Below are 19,635 nucleotides of genomic sequence, written 5' to 3'. Positions count from 1 at the left end.
GGCCAAACGCAAAAAAAAAAAAAACAAAACCGCACGGGGCCTCAGCTGATTATAGAAAAACCAGCCGCCGGAATAAGGCAGGTTTGTTTTGCTGCTCCGAGATGGATACGAAGTCTGGAGGAGGGAGGCCAAGGCTTCAGCCCCAGGGCCTCTCAGCTGTTGTCAGGGGTGTGCAGATGGCTGGGAGAGAGGCGCTGGCCACTTTTTCCAGGGGGCTCTGTTTGCTTCCTTATAGCGATCAGGAAGGCGTTTGGCTGCATGTAGTAGCCGCAGGCTGGGCTTGACAGTGGCTGGAGCCCCAGGGCTTCTGTTTTCTTGTGATGTAAGCAGTTTAGAAGGAGGTGGTTATAAGTCTTGGTTCAGGGTTGACATCTCTTCACCTTTGCTGGCCAAGGCCTCGTGGTCACCAGGTGGCCACCCCAGGTCGATGCCTCGTGTCCTTGCAGAGCCGGGCAGGAAGCAGGGGCGGGCTGGAAGCTTCTTCTCAGGGAAGATGTCTTTGCCGTTAGCGGCCCCCACAGGCCTCCCTTCACAGCTCGTTGGCTGGCATGGGTCTCACCAGCCCGCCTCACTGTTTACCACAGAGGGCAGTGAGGATGCCCCGGGGGGAGTCTCACTCGGGTCCTGCTTGGTCCCTGGGGCTGGTGACTCTGCGCCCCTGAATCGAGCGGCTCCTTAGTGAGGAGGAGAGGGGGTCAGTGACCTGGTGTGCTCGTCTCCCTCGCCACCCCGCCCCCGCCCAGATGGCCGGCCTGCAGGTGGGGAGGAAGATCTTCTCCATCAACGAGGATCTGGTGTTCCTGCGGCCCCTGGCTGAGGTGGAGGCCATCCTCAACCAGTCTTTCTGCTCCCGCCGCCCGCTGCGCCTCCTGGTAGCCACCAAGGCCAAAGAGTGAGTGTCTCCAGGGGCGGGGTGTCTGGGGGCCTTCCTCTCGGGATGAGTTGCCCGGGTCCCAGGGGCGGTGGTGGTGGTGGGGGGTGCCCGGCTGACCCAGGACCCCGTGGCTGGCGGGTCCTCCCGCAGGCACGTGCCAAGGTGCTGCTGGCTCTGTTCAGCTGACAGTGCTTACTGCTGACAGTGCTTACTGGGTGTCTGCTGTGTGCCCGCTGGTGTTTCGGGCTCGGGGGACCCAGTCCCGTCTGCATAGATCCGTTTCCTCGCAGATCTCAGTCTGTTTGGAGGCTAGAGCAGGAGACGAACAAAGTCAAAGCAGGAAAGGGAGGGACGTACCAGGAGGTAGTGAGTGTGGACCAATATATCGGGTCGGCCATAAATCGTTTGGGTTTTTGCATTACATCTTATAGAAGAATCCAGACGAACATTTACCCAACCCATTATAAAGCTGGGACAGGAGATGGGCTGTGTGGAGGAGATGTGTGTCAGGGAGATGCCCCTGAGGACGGAGGTGAAGACCTGAAGGGGGGTGAGGGAGGGGGTCAGGGGGACATCTGGAGGAGGGGGCTTGCTGGCAGCGGAAACAGCAAGTGCAGAGGCCCCCCTGGGGGGGCACTGGGGCTAGTATGTTTGAGCAACAGTGAGGAAGCTGATAGGGCTGGAACAGGGTGGGCACTGAGGTCGGTCAGACAGTAGAGGCCAGGCCCTGTGGGACCTGCGCCCACAGTAAGGAGCATGGAGCTACTGGAAGGTTCTGAGCGGAGGGGTGGCATGATCTGACCCAGGTCCTGGGCAGCGCAGCATCTCTCTGGCTGCAGGTGGAGGCTAGATTGTCAGGGCGGGGGCGGAAGCAGGAAGCATCGAGAGGAGGCTGCCAGCCAGCCCCTCCCAGCCGCGGTGAGAAGTGGTCGCGTACCAGATAGAGGCACCGGGAGGAGCGTTTTCTATTTTAAATCCTACGTGTTTGCTTTTGGCTTCTCCCTTCTATTTAAGGCAGATGCTCCTGGTTTTCTGTTGATGGGAGTGATTGAAAGTTTTAAATAGCATTCTTTCAGTTCAGAGGCTTGTCAGTTTCGGGGACATGATTGATGGTTTGGCTGGTATATAGAAGTGGGAGAAATCACCATGGTGGAACATGCCCGCTTCAAGTTCCAGAAATACCTGGGGTTTGAGAACAGGCTCCCAAGATGGCTTTTTATGGCAGGTAGGGACGATCCAAGGCCTAATGTGGGGGACATGCCTTAGACAGGGAAGCCAATGGCTACATTGAAGCCCCTGGATTAATAATGATCTTGAGCAGGGGCTGCCCATTCTGCCCTGGTGATTCACCCACAGAGTGGCTGAGTCTTCTGGGCTTTCAAATCGTGAGCTCTGGGGGACACGTGGACATTTTTCTGGAGTCAGCACCCAGATGTGCTGGGGGTCACTTGTCACCCTCCAAGTAAGTGGTTATTAAATAAAATATGCACTCACCAAGGTCTGGTGGCCACAAGGCCTCTTTTCACCCAGAGGATGATAGTGAAGGGTTAGGAGGGTGCACAGACGGACTTTCCAAAGGTGGGCTGGCTGGTTCTGAGGAATCAAAGGCCCTGCTCTGTGCGCTCTGGTTGAGCGAGGTTTCTCTATGCATTTGGAAAGTCTGGTGCTGCTGCTGTCTGGGGCTGGATTTCCCAAAAGCCCGGGAGGCAGGGGCTCCCCTGGTGGCCCCCTGGGCTCTCTTTCGGGAGTGACACTGCTGTACCTTATGGCAGCTTCTGTTCGGTGCAGGATTGTCAAAGTCCCCGACCGTCCAGAGGCGCTGTGCTTCCAGATCCGTGGAGCAGCCCCGCCATATGTCTACGCGGTGGGGAGAGGTGAGTGGGAGCCCAGGGACATGGAGTGGGGCTTTGGGAGGCCAGTCTGTTGTGTGTGTAGGAGTTCAGAGGCACCTGCCCAGTTAGCTCCAGGCCTGTGCCTCTTAGCGCACAGTTAGCACTTACCTTCTTTGCTGGGAGCCAAGGCTTGTAAATATGCATGCCTATGGGGGTTGGGCAGCTACACATGGGCAGCTGAAAGGAAGCACTAGGGACTGGTGAGGACTGTGGCAAAGTGAGAAAAGTGCACACTCACTCGAAACAGGGCAGCGTTTCTTCAGCTCCAGCTCCTTATTGCCAGGCAGGAATGTGGCAGTTTGAGACTCATGGGACAGCTGAGAGAACATGCCCTTGGAGCCTGGTAGACCTGGGTTTGAAACCTGGCTTCTTTTAGACACATGACTTGAGAGAGCCACTTTGCCTCTCTGAGCCTGTGTTTCTCTATCTGCAAAATGGGGCTGATCCTGGCTTCAGTGTCATGGGGTTGTTGTGGGACCTAAAGCAGAAGAGGGCTTCCCTGGTGGCTCAGCGGTAAAGAATCCACCTGCAGGGCCAGAGACGCAGGTTCGTTCACTGAGTCAGGAAGATCCCCTGGAGGAGGGCATGGCTGCCCACTCCAGTATTCTTGCCTGGGGAATCCCATGGACAGAGGAGCCTGGCGGGCTGTAGTCCATGGGGTTGCAAAGAGCTGGACACGACTGAAGTGAGTAGCAAGCACACACGCGAAGGAGACGAAGCTCTGGAGTGACATGTGCCTGGGTTCAAGGCCAGCCTCCCTTGCCACCTGACCTTGGGCTCACTGCGGCTTCTCTGAGCCTCAGTCTCTTCTTCTGCCAAATGGGAATGACAGTGCCTGTCCTGCCCACTGGCGCGGGGTGGAGAGTGGCTGCGAGGTGGGAGGATGGAGGTGCCCTTTGGTGTGGGGTGAGGGACAGGTGCATCTGGTTACTCGCCCTTGCCTGATACCGCCCCGGCCTCTCATCGCCTGGCATCCAGCCTCAAGCGTTCCCGTCCCCCTTAGGCTCTGAGGCTGCGGCTGCGGGGCTCTGTGCCGGCCAGTGCATCCTGAAGGTCAATGGCAACAATGTGATGAATGACGGAGCCTCAGAGGTCCTGGAGCACTTCCAGGCATTCCGGAGCCGCCAAGAAGAGGCCCTGGTGAGCCGCCTGGCAGCCAAGGGGATCAGGGAAGCCCTGCTCACTGGGATGGAGGCTGAGGGCACCCTCCCTTCTCTGGGGAGAAGCCTGCAGGCACCACAGGGTTTTGGGTGGGGTGGGGCTGCGGACCTGAGGGCTGAGCTGGGCCTGGGCTCTAGGACCCTTCTGCTTCCTGAACCTCATGGCCTCAGTTTCTACAGTTGTGAAATGGGTGTGATAAGACCCTCTTTTCTTACCACATAGGCACGTTGGGCAACTAGTCACACTGATGATAAGAAATCGATGTTGTACTTGGTTGGGGACCCAGGGTTCTGTGGACAGTGGTTCACTGGTTTATTTAATAAGCGTTTCCTGCGCACCTGCTGTCTGCCTGGCATGTTTCTAGACCCTGGGGCCACAGGAGAGACAAGCTTTCTGCTCCCATGAAGCTGACTTACGTTTTCAGTGCTCCCCCTCCCCTGGCTTCTGTGAGGAGCGTAGACTGTGGATGCTGAGGGCCGAGTGTGGCTGGAGATCCCTCAGGAAGTTTCCAGAGTGAAGTCTGGGAGGGCTCTCTGAAGGTGGTGTCGCCAACAGGCTGCAGCCCTGAGCTTTGGAGTCGGGACAGCATGCACCTGGGCTCTGGGTGTCGTGGCGCCCCCTTACTCGGCTCCCCACACAGGGCCTGTACCAGTGGGTCCACCGCACCCACGAGGATGCGCAGGAGGCCCGGGAGGCTGCCGGCGAGGACCCCGGTGGTGAGGGGGCCCGAGAGGAAGACCAGCTCGACTCAGGTAACGGGACAGGCAGGCCGTGAGCGAGAGACGCCCGTGGGGACTGGGTCCTCTATGTCCACACTCCTCCCAGTCCCATCCAGCCCTCCTCGATGCTGTCATTTCTGTATCAGTCTCCAATCACTGCCGTAACAAAGTACTAGGAACCTGGTGGTTTAAAACCACATGCATTTACTACGTTATTGTTCTGGAGGTCACAGGTCTGAACGGTGTCTCCCTGGGCTCTAATCAAGGTGCCAGCAGGCCTGCGTTTCCTTCTGTGGCTCTTCACTTGGTTGATTCAGGGAAACAGCTCCCCAGCCATCCCTGTAAACTCTGCTTCTTTGTTGACCCCAAAGTCACCAGCAAGGAGCCCAGAGCTGTCAGACACCATGGCATTGAAAGCCCCTGATCTTCCCACGCCTCCTCCTGCCCCCAGCCTAGCAAGAGCACAGAAGCGACTGGAGAGGAGGAGCTATCAGTCAAACTCCAGGCATTTAGTCGGCACCTACTATGTGTCAGCCTCAGTTCTAGGTTTGGAGGATACAGTAAGGAATAAAACAAAAAATTCCCTGCCCTCGAGGAGCTGTTCCCTTGCTGCTAAAACACCCACAGCCTGAAAGAGGGGTCCTAAAGGAGACAGGCTGATGGGAAGAGGGAGAGACTGGAGGCCCGCTCTGAGCTCAGTTTATGCCCCTCTGAGAACAAAGGGCTGTGGGCCTCCTTCCCCCAGCACATGGGTGACCCCACTGATGACGAGGGTAAAGCACACTGGGAAGAGCTGGTGGTTTCGAAACTTCCATTCAATAAGTAGAAGCACCTACTATGTGCCAGGTCACGTTCAAGGAGCTGGGGAAACAGGAGTGAACAAGGCAGACGGGGTCTCTGCCCTTAGGGCACTGACATGAGGGGAACGAGATAACGAACAAAAGAACAAAAAAAGTTGATAATTGGTGACGTAGCCTGGAGGGTGAGGGGGAAAGGGTGAAGTGTGTGCGCAGAGAGTACTCTTTGGAGCAGGTGGGAAGGAAACCGCTTCATGCCATAAAGTGCCTCCTTCCTAGATACATCACTACCTAGCTGTGTGACCTCTAAGGAGTCACAGTCTCTCTGGGACCCTCTTAATCTCGACTGAAACTGGGCTCCATAAAAACCCTGGCTCAGCAAACTAAAAAGGCTGAGTAGGGTTAATGAGCTCAGGTCTGGCTCGATCCAGCATTTCATATACTGAGGAGGCCTTCATTTTCTCCAGTTCTCAGCTCTGTTCCCTCTGAGTTGGTTTCCCTCTTACATGCTGTTTTCTCCACCTAGTGGCTCTGGTAACTGGAAATCCAGTTGAAAAAGAGGATGTCTCCTTCTCTTTGTAGATCCAGACAGATCTCCCTCTCATGGGCTCAGCTTGGGTCACATGCTTGTTCCTGAACCAGTCACTGTAAATAGAGGAAATCAAACATGCTGAATGGCCAGGCCTTTGCCTCTGGGGGAGGGTATGGATGGCAAACGAGTCTCCTTTTCGGAGCCGCAGAGACTGTGAATGAGACTCAAGGCTTGATTCCTGAAAGAAAAACCTTTTAGAATAAGGAGTGAGTGACAGTGGGCTGGCAAAAGTGAAAAGAGCCACAGCACAGGTTTCAGTTTCCCCGCCTGGCTAATGTAGGTGGTCTGCGGTGCTGGGCCCCGGGGGCTGGCTTGGCGTGGGGTGGTGCCCCCTCCGCAGGGTCACCTGTCCCTCTGGCTTCCAGCCTTCCCCCTGATGTCCCTGGGCCCCCAGCCAAGCCAGCACGAGGACAGCCCTCTGGTCAGCCTGACAGTGGACAACGTGCACCTGGAGCACGGCGTTGTGTACGAGTACGTGAGCACGGCGGGCATCAAGTGCCATGTGCTGGAGAAGATCGTGGAGCCCCGCGGCTGCTTCAGCCTCACTGCCAAGGTCTTGCTGGCTGTGGCCCTGCCCTGAAGGGGGGGAGTGGGTGGAGCAGCCTGACTCCCATGTCCTCTGAGTTAGCCTGGGGAACCTTGGTCCTAATTCCTGCCCCTCCACTTGGTAGCTGTGGGGCTTAGGAGACTGACTTCTTATCTCTGAGCCTCAGTTTACTCATCTGTTAAGTGGGCCAATAATAGACCTGACCCACACGTGTATTACAAGGTGTATGGTAGTCGCTCAAGATAAACCCCTTAAGACTCTCCCAGGTGCCCAGTGAGTACTCAGTAGCAGTTGATATTTCTGCAGATCCTTGAGGCCTTTGCTGCCAATGACAGTGTCTTCGTGCAGAACTGTGGGCGGCTCATGGCCCTAAGCAGCAACATGAGGACCATGTCCCACTTCGAGTTCCGCACCATCTGTGACACCAAGCTGGAGAGCATCGGCCAGAGGATCGCCCGCTACCAGGAGGTGCCTACACCCTACAGGGTCTCAACCCAGGGTGTTTCAGTTGTAAATGTCAAATGCCAACCCAACTTAGCTTAAACAAACAGGATAATTAACTGGTTTATATTACCGAAATGTCCATAGGTAAGCTTCAGGTATGGTCGTATCCAGCACTCAAACAGATACCACACTGTTACAAGAACAGGACCTCTCTCCTGTTGACTTTGTTTTCCTTATTGGTTTTGCTCTCAGGCAGGCCCTTTTCATGTGATGATAAAATGGTCCTCAGTAGCTTTAGCCTTAGCAACCCGAGTAGAAATAGAATGTGATGAGAGCTCTTGTTGGCTTGGCCTGGGTCCCCTGCCTGGGCCTGTGCAAGTTCTGCAGGAATAGGGAGGCAGCCTTACTTGAACCTCACAGATGCTGGGTCAGGGAGAGATGTTCTTCCAGGACACCTCAGGTGCAGCTGAAATGGAGACATCTAGGTGGGTAGGTACTTGGAGGCCTCACATTCCTCCAGGACTTCCCTGAAATCTGGGTCCAGTGAAAGGCAGTGCAGGGGAATTCACTTTTTCATTTGGACTTATTGGCATTTTTTTTTCAATTTGGAATGTCTGGCCTAAGCTAGGATAAAGTGGGTACTGGAGGTGTGCCAGAATTCCCAGACCCTTAAGTAATAACCCCATGCCTCCCCCCGACCTTTCTCAGTTTGCAGCTCAGCTAAAAAGCAGGATCAGCCCACCCTTCAAACAAGCACTCCTGGAACCCCATCCACTATGTGGCCTGGACTTTTGCCCCACCAACTGCCACGTCAACATCATGGAAGTATCCTACCCCAAGACCACTCCCTCAGTTGGGAGGTCCTTCAGCATCCGTTTTGGTCGCAAACCCTCCCTCATCGGCCTTGACCCAGAGCAAGGTAATTGCATGTGTCCATCAAAAATGCGTTCAGGTCTCATAGTACAATACTTAAACAGAAGCATATCTGAAGGCCAACAGGCTAGAGCTGGAATGGTGGCTCTATGGTCATCATGGATCCAGATTCCTCCTATCTTTCTATGCCCCCATCTCTAAATGTTGCTTTTATCCTGAAAGATGCCTCATGGTATAAAATGACTGCAGGAGTACCAGCCATCATGTCTACATTCCAGGCAGGAAAATGATCATAGTAGTTAAGAGTGTATTGGCACCAAATTGAAACTTTCTTATTAAAGCAGTTTAATGTATTAAAAGAATATTTTAAAGGGAAACTTTTTTCATTTACTGAGATCCTTAAAATAGGTTTGTGAACTTTTCCTCCCTACCGTAGGTCACCTGAACCCCATGTCCTATACCCAACACTGCATCACCACCATGGCTGCCCCATCCTGGAAGTGCCTGCCTGCTGCGGATGGGGACCCACAACGTCAGGGTCCCAACGACAGCAGCTTTGGGCCAGCCAGTGGAGCCCTTGGCCAGGAGGACCGAGGCCTGAGTTTCCTGCTCAAGCAGGAGGACCGTGAGATCCAGGATGCCTACCTGCAGCTCTTTACCAAACTGGATGTGGCCCTGAAGGAGATGAAGCAATATGTCACTCAGATCAACAGGTGAGCCCTGTGTCAGGGTCAGGATTTCCCAACATCTGGGCCATCAACATTTTGAGTAGGATTATTCTTTGGAGTGGGGGGGTGTCCTGTCCATTAGTGGTTATTAGCGGTATCCCTGGTCTCTACCCACCAGATGCCAGTAGCACTCCCTTCCCTACTTGAGACAGCCTAAGATGTCTTCAGATGTTGTCAGAGGCCTTCTAGGGGCAGAATCACCCTGATTGAGAACCGCTGCTCTAATGAAAGGATGGATGTAGGCAGCATCGTCAGTAGAGGCTGAAACTGTCGGTGAAAGGTTTGGGGGGATCTTTATTATTTCAACACTGCAGAGAGAGAAAGATGACTGGACGTGATGGCCCTTTCGGTGCCTTGCAGCAGGACGCACAGCACCACCTAACAAAGCGTTCTCACCAACACAAGTCGCTCAGTTCTCTGATCGAAGTTCTAGGCTGGCTAGATGATGCGGGGCATAAGGGAGGCTGAAATGGTTCCTCAGGGATGAAGTTGGCTAAATCCAGAAGGTGGGCGGTTCTAGGTGACAAATGACCGGGGGGCCTGTGTCTTTGCTCACAAGTCTTTGCTCCCACAGGCTACTGTCCACCATCACAGAGCCCACCTCCAGTGGGTCCTGCGACCCCACCTTGGCCGAGGAGGCCTCCTCCCCACCGCTGGTCAGTGAAGAGAGCGAGATGGACAGGACCGACCACGGGGGCAGCAAGAAGGTGTGCTTCAAGGTGTGCGAGGAGGATCAGGAGGACTCGGGTCATGACACCATGAGCTACCGGGACTCCTACAGGTGGGGGCAGGCCTGGCTTGGGAGGGTCTTGTGGGGTTTGGTGTGGAGGCATAGCTGAGGCCCTGGCTGTGGAAAGGTCAGAATCAGAGGACGTTTCTCAGGAAGCTGTGGGACAGGGTGCTATTGCCTACCCGTGTGGTTTGTGGTTCTGGGGAGTTATCTGAGTCCCACAGCACACCCTGGATCCACTCTTCAGCCTCCCTCCTCCCAGACTAATGTTTCAGGGCCCGCCCCCTTGGGGTCACCACTGATCCTTTCCACCTCGATTTCTGTCCCCATACGTTGATGGAATGTAGTCCAGGAAAAAGTCAAGATCTGTGTGTTTTAAAATCAACGTCAGGCCTCAGGTTTTTGCAACACTGTTTTCCCTTGATCCAGGGAGTAAGACTATTTTTTTTTCCCTCCTAACTCTCGAGGATCTGAATTGTTTTCTTCTGGTTAATTATTAACAAGATGGGTGAAGTCTTAATTAGTGGGTTGAACAGGCTGAAAACTCAATTTCCTATAATAAACCGTGGAGTGAATGGAATTCTATACCACAAACCAGTGCTGTGGCCCCCCGTGAAAAGGCTCTCTAACATCTGACGGTTGTGGTTAAACTAGAACCTTGGAGGGACACTTCATATGGTTTGGGGCAAAAAGAGAACTGATAGAATTTGGCAAGGCCTTGGGCCCCGTCCTCCCGGCATTTATAGCCTTTCAGTCTTCAAGGGGCCTGGTGTTTCTTGGTGTCCTGTGTAATGAGATGGTCTGGCTGACTGGGTCCCATGTGTTCTTGGAACCTTGTGTCCACAGACCAAGATCTTATCTCTGCGTTTCCATTCTGACATTTTTGGATCCTCCAATTTTTCCTTTTAATTGTCAGAAAAGTGAAGGAAAGAATTTCAGGGTTGTGGTTTTTGATTCCCCCATACCTTCTGAGTTCCTGGGACACAATCTAAGCACACACAGTCTTTGTTCCTAGAAGGTTTCCGGCCAGGCCGTGTGGTCGAGTGTAGGGGTACAGATGTGTCTCGGGACAAGACTGTCCCACGAGGGCAGTGACGGTAATTATACCCGAATGAAGATGAGTCACTGTCCACCTACCATCTCTGTGTTTCTATACCGAGGCCTAGAGAGGTTCCTCCAGGGTGGGACCTAGCGATCCCACTGGGACAAACTTCCCCATCTCTGGCACTGGTGCTTGGCCAACAGTGCTCTCTCTGGGCCCGTCATCTACCCAAGGGTTTTGTCTACACTCCAGAAAGTGGGTTCCGGATGCTGGGACCAGAGGCTTTGAGCGGGGAGGCAGAGGGCTGACTCACACCTTCCTCTCTGCCATTCTGCAGTGAGTGTAACAGCAATCGGGACTCTGTTCTGTCCTACACCAGCGTGAGAAGTAACAGCTCTTACCTGGGCAGCGACGAGATGGGCTCCGGTGAGTGCCAGGGCTGAGGGGGTCCCCTGGCGAGATCGTGCTGTTTGTTTTTATTTTGGTACACTTTCCTATACATTCTCTTGTTTTCAGTTGCTTTGCATGGTTTGGTAATGGTTTTCCTTCACTCATTTTGCATGTGTTTATGGCACACCTGTTATGTGCTGGGACCACAGCTGTGCATTTTGAAAAGACAGGCCCTTGTAGAGCTCATGTTCTCTGTGAATGTTGTGGACACAGAACAGATAGAAACACTCCTGATCCAGTTACCAGGTGGGATGCGGTCTCCCGCATTGCTAAAATAGGGCCACCTGATGGTTTCCAGGAATGACATGTGCTCAAACCCAAAATTCACATAACACAAAAGAAGTACCTGAAAATCAGTCAGAATCTCAGCCTCTCCCACAGAAATGACCATTGAGGATATTTGGGGATCACTGGTGAACATGTATTTCTGCACAGAGGTGGAGAAATGTGAGTGGATGGCTGGAGGGAGAGACAGACAGACATAAATAAGAATTTATAAGTTAGGGTGGGTCGTTGGTGAAGAATCTGCCTGCGAATGCAGGAGACACAGGTTCAATCCCTGGGTCGGGAAGATCCCCTGGGCAAACCCACTCTGGTATTCTTGCCTGAAAACTCCCATGGACAGGGGAGCCTGGTAGGCTGCAGTCCATGGGGCTGCAAAAGATCTGGACATGACCGAGCAACTGAGCACATACATTCGACTGTAAGTTACTTGCAACTTTTACCGAAAGACTGAAATTTGTTTTAATCTCCATGGATTTCAGCCTTTAACGTTTTTATTTTGTGAAAGGGATAGACAGTCACATGGCTCATAATTCGAAAGGCGTGAGTGGGAGAGGGTGGGTGGTGACCAGCCTCCCTACCATCCTTGCTCCCCGGCCTCCTGGTTCCCAGGCTCCTGCTGCCACTGCTGTCGTGTGTGCCCTTCCGGAGGTGTCTGTGCATAAAAATTTAATTTTAATTATACTTCACTTTGGCAGAAGAAAAAGAAGCTCAGGAAATATCACAGCTATTTCTGAACTTGGATAAATATTTCATCACAGAAGCTATTCAGCTGCAAAAACTACCCCTGGGGAGGTTTTAGGAAGGCGATTTCAATGAAACGGCTGGGGGATGAATGAGAGATGTGGGCTCTGGTTCCTTCACTCGGTTTCAGAGTGAAAATAGTAACAGTGACTTACAGTTGTGTAATGTTTTAGTTCCTGTAGCCCATTTTGCAGATAAACAAACTGAGGCTCAAAGAGGTCAAGTGATTTGTGCAGCGTCGCACAGCTAGGACCTGGATCTGTCAGGCTCCAAGTCTGCTGTGGGTTTCGGAGCTCTGTAGCTACATTGCCTTCTTGTGAGAGAGCCTGGGAAGGTGTGCGATGGGGCAGGAATAGTTGATGGCTGTGGTTTCTTCCTTTTGCCAGGGGATGAGTTGCCCTGTGACATGAGGATCCCATCAGACAAGCAGGACAAGCTTCATGGCTGCCTAGAGCATCTCTTTAACCAGGTAGGCTCTTTGTCCCAACCCTGGCCTGACCTTGCGTTCTTCCCATCACCCTGGGTAAGAACCCGTAAGTCAGGAGCCAGGGCAGGGGCCAGAGGTCACAGGTTCTAGCCACTTGGAGGGCCCTGAGGGCCAAATTAACCCGGGGCTTCCTTTCGCCCAGGTGGACTCCATTCACGCACTCCTTAAGGGGCCAGTCATGAGCAGAGCTTTTGAAGAGACCAAGCATTTCCCCATGGACCACAGCTTACAAGGTGAGCAGAGAAGAGTCCTCAGGCATGGTGAGGGATGCCAGCCCGCATCCATCAGGGACACAGCCTGTGATGTGGCTTGTGTGCTGGATGGGGGCCAGGCTGCCTGGGCCGCACACTGCCCGCTGTACCCTTCACCTGCCGAATGGCTGTGGGCCAGTCCAGGGGCGATCAGCAAGCTCAGCCCATGGGCTGAATCCAGCCCACAGCCTGTTTTTGTACTGTGAGCTGAGAATGATTTTTTATTTATCGTGAGTCATCAAAACAAAACAAAAGAAAACATGTGATAGGAGCCAAATGCCTGCAAAGCTTAAATCAGTTCCTATCTGACCGTTTACAGAAAACGTGTGTGGACCCCTGGGCTGTCCCTGAGCCCTTCTGGGCCTCCGTCTGCCCATGTATAACACAAAGGAAAGGGCTGGAGCACAGTTTGCCAGCCCTCAAAAACCCCTAACCCTCTTCATCATTTTAGACATAGTCACAGACTCTGCCGACATCTTTACAGTTTTTAAACTATATTCATTTGCTGCCTGTATTGCTATCGATAGATCTTGTCTGAAAAAGTGTCTCCCTTTAACAAATTTAATTTTGAAAAGAATTTATTAAACTTCCTGTAAGTGGAAAATCATCACAATATGCCATAAAATAATAACTCCAGTGGAACCAACAATGAAAACTGCCCTTGTACTGTAGTTAGGCACTGTTGTCTGTCCAGAGCTCTTTGTTGTTTATTCATGAGAGGGGTTAACAAGTTAAAGAAGTGTTAAGGACTTGACGGCACCAAATTGAGACTTTCTTCTCGAAATGATTGAGAGAAAAATAATCAACATTTATGTCTTTCTACCTGCTTTTCCTCTTGTTTACCATTGACCCATCCCCCCACCCATTTATCTACCCATCCATCCATCCATCCACTCTACCCACCCACTGACCCACTACCATCCACTTATCCATTCACCCACCCATCCATTCATCTACCATATGCCCACCCATCCACCCATTCATCCATCTGTCTGCTCATCCATGCATCCATATATCCAGTAAGTAATTTCCAAGAACCAACTTGTGCTCAGCCTTGTGGTGGGCTCTGGGTCTTGTGAGATGAACGAGACACTGCCTCTGACCTTCAGGAATTTCCAGTAGGGTGCATGAGATAAAGAACCAGTTGCTTCTAAGTGAGGGTCGGAATTGGTGAGGGGTTGGGGTGCCCTAGCAGAGCCCTTCCGACAGTCTCAGGGTCATCTCTGCCTGGGATGGACCTCTGAAAGAAGAAATGTCAAACTCAGAGGAGCCGAAACCATAAAATATCTCAGAAACTTGAGACTGTGTAGCAGACACGAGGCCAAAGGAACAGAGGCCTCCGTCAGCCTGTCTGGGGTCAGATTCAAGTCCCATCTTGCTCACTGCCTTGATGAGTCGCTTTAGGCAAGCCACTTTCCCCACTCTGTGCCTCGGCTTCCTCCTCTGTGTAGGGAAAAGGTTACGCTAGGTTATAGCTCATGTGCCAGCTTGGTTGTGGCTGTGAGGGGGTGGGACCTGAGGATGCTTCTGTGACTACATTCAGGCTCAGGAGAAGAAAATGCTGAGATTCATTTGTGATTCTGCATTGGATTGGTTGCGCCTGCTAGGAGTCCCATCCTCAGACTAGTAGAAAGGAGTGCTGAGATTGAGTAGTGATGTCTGCCATGGGTATAGTACTATCCATTAGCAGCACACTTACAATCTATTTGCCTTCCCATGGACCAGATGATACCCAAGGCTCTCGCCAGCATCCTTGACCTAAGATTCTGAGCTTTGGAATCTAGCAATGGGACAGAGGCCGTGGTGGCACCATTTCTCAAAGCTCCCTGTCTCTTTTCTGCCCCACTGTTACTTTCCTGCTCCAGAGTTCAAACAGAAAGAGGAGTGTACAATCCGTGGCCGGAACCTGATCCAGATCAGCATTCAGGAGGACCCCTGGAACCTCCCCAATTCCATCAAGACCCTGGTGGACAACATCCAGAGATACGTGGAAGGTCAGTCGGGCAGGGAAGGCTGTCACGCGGCGATCTTGCGGCCTCCGGTTCTTAGTGTGGGACATGGGGGGGTCAGCAGTGGGTCCACCTCTGTGCCCATGTCTCTCTAGGCCCAGGGAGAGGACAGGAAGAGCCAGTGCCCCTTTCTCAAGGCCCTGGGACAGTACACACGTGGTCAGGGGACTGCTCATCTGGGGTGCCCGGGGGCGCCCTCACAGAATCAGGAGGCTAAGAAGGCCGAGCTTGTTCCTTCCCAGCTTCCAAAGCTGTGGATTTAGTTAGGTTTCTATTGTTTATGATCAAGGATACAGGTGTGTGTTGAGGGGAGAGAGGGTCCTTATCAGACTTGGGCCGACAGGTAGGTTTGGATGCTCTAGCGTTAAAAAATGTGAATATTTATAATCTGAAAGCCCACAAAGAAGTCTAGACATCTGGCTATTCTTGAAAAATCAGATGATCTGGCAGTAACAGGCCTGCAGCCCTGCATTCACACTTGCTTGGAGATGAATGGTGGCCTCCATCTTTAGTTTGGGGAGGGGAGCCTTCCAGCCCTCTTGGACCCCGCCATACCCTGTGGGCCAGGGTCTGCTTCACGCCCCTTATGTTACCTGCCTGGCCCTTGGCAGCATTTGAACCTGAGGCTCCTGGGTTAAAAGGAGCCCAGGCCAGGGAGACATTTGATCAGCATAGCAGGGGGTACTTGGCCCCAGGCTCATGACCCCAGGAACAGCCCCCTCTGAGTTGGAAGTCTGGGTTGGCCCTGAGCTGTCCTGTTTTCCAAAGCTGTCATTGGTTATTAACATGGACTCTGGAGCCAGACGGCCAGGGCTTGAACCCCAGCTCTCCCACTTATTGGCTGTGTGATCTTGGCAAGTTTCTTGATGTCTCTGTGCCTCAGTCTCTCCACTGTAAAATGGGTTCACAGGGCGCCTTCCCTTATGTGTTGTTGTGAGGAGTGAATGAGTCAGTACAAATAAGGCACTTGGTACAGTGCCTGGCATACAGTAAGTCCTCAGTAAGCAGACGCTGGTGTTCCTATCACACCGTCCCTGCATCTTGGGGCCTCCCCAGGACAGAATGTATTACAAGAGCCCAGACCCAAAGGCCTTTCAGGTTTTTCTAAGCCCCTTCTGGGCCCAAGAGCCTTTATGTGAAGGAAAGAAATCAGGTTGTTAGCCTGTGTCTGGAAGATCTGAGCTTTGTCTGCATGTGGGCAGGGCTTGGCCGTGTAGGGTGGCGTGAATAGGTACCTTAGGATGCGTGTGAACTTATGTGAGCACCTATACGCATATGTGCCTGAGCAGGTACAAGGCTTGTGCTGGGGCTCTGGCCCAGGAGTTGCAGGGGCTGGTTTCAGTCTTTGTTTGGTGGGTGTATATAAACAACTGGGGTGCAGATAACAGTTGGGGTTTCAACCCCTGGATGTCTGAGGTTTCTGGAATCTACTCAACGCTCATTCAAAGCTTCCTGAACCTGGCTGTCTGTACCCTGAGCTTCACAGGAAAGAGGGCCAGAGCACGTGGGCCGGGGGGCAGGCTTGGCTCTGCCGGCATCTTCTGCTTACTCCACTTAGTGCATCTCCCTTCTCGGTCCCTTCTCCTTCCAGATGGAAAGAACCAGCTGCTCCTGGCCTTGCTGAAGTGCACAGGTGAGAGCTTTGAAAGGGCAACGGTCTGCAAGGTGCATATGCTGGGTATATCCAGGAGAGGCTGTCCCAGCAGCTGGTGCTCGTGACCGCAGCCCAGGGAAGGCCTCTCCTGCCGACCAAGGTTGACTTCCGCAGGGTCCTTGGGGCCTGCCTGCGGGGGAGAAGCCCTGTGGCCTCCAGCGCCTTGAGAACTTCTCGGATCTCATTTCCTCCTCCTGTGTCTAGGGGACAAGTCTCAGGCCCTGGAGCTAGGAGCACTCTCTCTTGTCACCTCCCAGGCCTGGGCTGATCTCAGTGAGGACCCAGCATACAACAGTGATGATTTCAGAGGCTTCCTGCCGGTGGAGCCCTCAGCCCCAGCCTGGGGCTTCCTGCCCTTACAGATGGTGGGAAGGAAGAGGGGTGATGGATGCCCAGGGGAATCTTGGAGGTGTTCTGTCCCATCCTTCTAGAAATTCTCAGCCATGGGGCAGCTAGAATAGGATCTAGGTCAAAATTGGGCACAGAAAACCTGTTGGCTGTTGCCAGTCATCAACAATAATCCCTTTCAGGGAATTACCTGGTTCAGTGGTGAGGACGCGGCACTTTCACCGTGAGGGGCCCGGGTTTAGCATTTTTTGGGGGGAAGCTAAGATCTCGTAAGCCGAGTGGTGCAGACAAAAGAAAAACAAAAAATCCCTTTCTGAAGATTAAGGGGCCTAAATGACCAATTGCCTGAAATTGCCAGTTCTGAAAATCACATCACACGCAGGGGCCAAGGAATTGGAGGTGGGGGGGGAGGGATGATAGGAAGAAGGTATACGTCTCAAAAACAGACAAAATGGTAAACTGCCTTCCTTCAAACATGGAGCTTGTTGTCACTGTCATTCTTGGTCAAGGCTGAGACATTTCCTAATAAATAAAGGAACAGCTGAAGGTAGGGGTTTGGGGCAACTGTTAGGGAAATCACAAGTTTGTTTTTTAAAGATTTTTTTTTTTTTTTATGAGGATTAGTTTTTTTTCTTAAGTTTTTACTAAATTTGTCATAACGTTGCTTCTGGTTTATTGGCCGTGAGGCATGTGGGATCTTAGCCCCCCAACCAGGGATCGAACCCCCACCTCCTGCATCAGAAGGTGACGTCTTCACCACTGGACCACCAAAGCAGCCCCGGTTTTATTTTATTTTATTTTTAATAGGCAGATGGGTCATTGAGAGAGTTGAGTTTTGCCGCGATCGGCTTGCTTTTGGAGAGTCAGTTTTTAATGGAGTTGGCTTTTGGTGCCAGGGGATGAAGAGAATTTTGGCAAGCTGGGCCCAGATGGGTGGTCCGGTTAGGGGAGAGGGGGCTAGTTCGGGGTTTCGGGGTGCCAGCCTGCTGATGGCCCCGCGTGGCCCCTCCGCCCCCTCCGCCCGCAGACACAGAGCTGCAGCTGCGGCGGGACGGCATCTTCTGCCAGGCCCTGGTGGCCGCCGTGTGCGCCTTCTCCGAGCAGCTGCTGGCAGCCCTAAGCTACCGCTACAACAACAACGGCGAGTACGAGGAGAGCAGCCGGGACGCCAGCCGCAAGTGGCTGGAGCAGGTGGCGGCCACAGGCGTCCTGCTGCACTGCCAGTCCCTGCTCTCGCCGGCCGTGGTGAGTGGGGCCGGGGGAGAGCTCGTTCCACCGTCATGCTCCTCGTTCATTCATTCAGCAGCGGCTCGCTGAGAACCTGCTGGGTGCCCCTGTTTTAGGCACCGGGGACCCGGCGCTGGACATAGCACCACGTTCTTATACTCGGGAATCTTATATCCTGATTTTGGGGAGATCAAAATAAGTAGCCGAGGACATGGATGGTGTAGACCTCTGGTTCTCACCGGGGCAGTTCTGCCCCCAGGGGACACGCGGCAATGTCTGGAGACATTTTCGGTAGAGGAGGTACTGGTGTCTGGTGCGTAGAGGCCAGGGGCCGGGCTGCTCCTCCAGGGTGCTCAGCCACCCCAGCCCTCAGCCGAGAATTATCTAGGCCCCAAGTGTCAGTCGTGCTGCAGTTGAGAAATCCTCGTGTAAAGCGATAAGGGGGAAGGAGAAAAGCAGAGGAGGGGGCAGGAAGGTCTGTGGGCAGTGGCAGTTGAAAGTGTGATAAGGTGGCCGCCGGGAGCCTCACGAAGAAGGTGACCTCTGACCCAAGAACCAAAAGAGGGGAGGGGATGAGCCTTCGGACCCTGGGGAGGAGCCCTCCAGGCAGAGAAGACAGCAGGTGCAAAGGCCCTGAGGCTGGAGCAGGCACACAGTGTTTGAGAAACAGCAAGGTTCCCAGCATGGCTGGAACAGTGAGCCCAGCGAGGGGCAGCAAGTCCTGAGAACCCACCGGGGTCTGACTGTGTAGGTCTCGCAGGCTCTTGTAGGACTTTGGCTGTTCCTTCGCGTGGGTGGCAGCCAGGGGAGGGTTTTGAGCAGAGAAGGGACAGGATCTCACTTTGGCACTTAAAGGATCACCTGGGGCTGCGGGGTGGGGAAGAGTGTGGAGGGGTAAGGGCAGAGGCTGGGAGACCCGTGAGCAGACTTTTGTGATGATCCAGGGAAACTTCCTTGGTGCAAATAGCTTCTGGTTTAGTCTTTGCAGTAGCCCCAAGGCAGTATACCCGCTTTTTAAGGATGAGAACACTAAGGCCCAGGGAGCGGGTGTGAACTGTGGGAGCCCGATGCTAAGCCCAGTTCCCCCAGCTGATCTGCTTTCTCTGCACCTTCTCTTTTATCCCTCGTTGCCCTGCTTGTTCACTCTCGGGGCTCAGTATCAGGGTGGTCCTTCCACCAGCCCCTGGGGGTGAGGGCAGAGCCAGTGACTCAGCATTGTTGGGTACTGGTACTTAGAGCCGATGCCCCCCAGGAGTAAAAACCTGCTCTGTGGTATTTCTTCCTCCACCCGCACGCCCAGGCTGGAGCTCCCCTGGCTTCTGTAGCTCTGAGCCTCCTAGACATTTTCCCAGGTGGGAGGAGAAGTCACAACTGCCGGCCGGTTGGGAAAGCGTGGCCTTGGTGTTCCCTCTGCTGGCCGATGCTGCAGACGGGCGCCCGCCTGATGGCAGATCCCTTCTCACTTGATTTCTGGACGTGAACACCCAGTCCTCACTTCCTTCCTCTTAGATGAGGTCACCGGGACCCCGTGTGTTAATTTACCAGTCGTCAAGACATGCAGGCTCTGAACTGGGTGCTGGGTTGGAACGGTTCAGTGGGATTGGTGGGAGGGCTCAGGAAAGAGGGCCACCTGGCACGTTAGAGCAGAGGTGGGCTCTGACCTGGAAGAGGTGGGACAGGCCTGGAGTGAACGTGATCTCCTGTCCAGCCCTGGAGACCCCCGCACAGGACCTCCTGCCTGGAACGGCCACAGCCTGGTGTGTCAAACGGAGTTGAATTGCAGC

At 53.5% G+C, this 19,635-nt stretch overlaps 1 protein-coding gene across 1 annotated transcript in view; it reads left to right on the top strand.

The window, feature by feature from the left end:
- The window catches only part of PREX1 (phosphatidylinositol-3,4,5-trisphosphate dependent Rac exchange factor 1), a 177,224-nt gene that overhangs the window by 149,015 nt on the left and 8,574 nt on the right, over positions 1-19,635 (top strand). Inside the window, exons 18-32 of the mRNA XM_068986839.1 lie at positions 744-892; positions 2,663-2,748; positions 3,770-3,906; positions 4,568-4,679; positions 6,401-6,588; positions 6,889-7,050; positions 7,735-7,945; positions 8,336-8,612; positions 9,202-9,408; positions 10,737-10,825; positions 12,262-12,344; positions 12,505-12,595; positions 14,479-14,607; positions 16,214-16,255; positions 17,652-17,869. Coding sequence (XP_068842940.1) covers positions 744-892; positions 2,663-2,748; positions 3,770-3,906; positions 4,568-4,679; positions 6,401-6,588; positions 6,889-7,050; positions 7,735-7,945; positions 8,336-8,612; positions 9,202-9,408; positions 10,737-10,825; positions 12,262-12,344; positions 12,505-12,595; positions 14,479-14,607; positions 16,214-16,255; positions 17,652-17,869 — 2,181 coding nt within the window. The remainder of the gene's footprint in view (positions 1-743; positions 893-2,662; positions 2,749-3,769; positions 3,907-4,567; positions 4,680-6,400; positions 6,589-6,888; positions 7,051-7,734; positions 7,946-8,335; positions 8,613-9,201; positions 9,409-10,736; positions 10,826-12,261; positions 12,345-12,504; positions 12,596-14,478; positions 14,608-16,213; positions 16,256-17,651; positions 17,870-19,635) is intronic.

Source organism: Capricornis sumatraensis, chromosome 15 (assembly GCF_032405125.1).
Source record: "Capricornis sumatraensis isolate serow.1 chromosome 15, serow.2, whole genome shotgun sequence".
NCBI classification, from domain to species: domain Eukaryota; kingdom Metazoa; phylum Chordata; class Mammalia; order Artiodactyla; family Bovidae; genus Capricornis; species Capricornis sumatraensis.
This window is presented reverse-complemented; position numbering and strand designations above follow the sequence as displayed.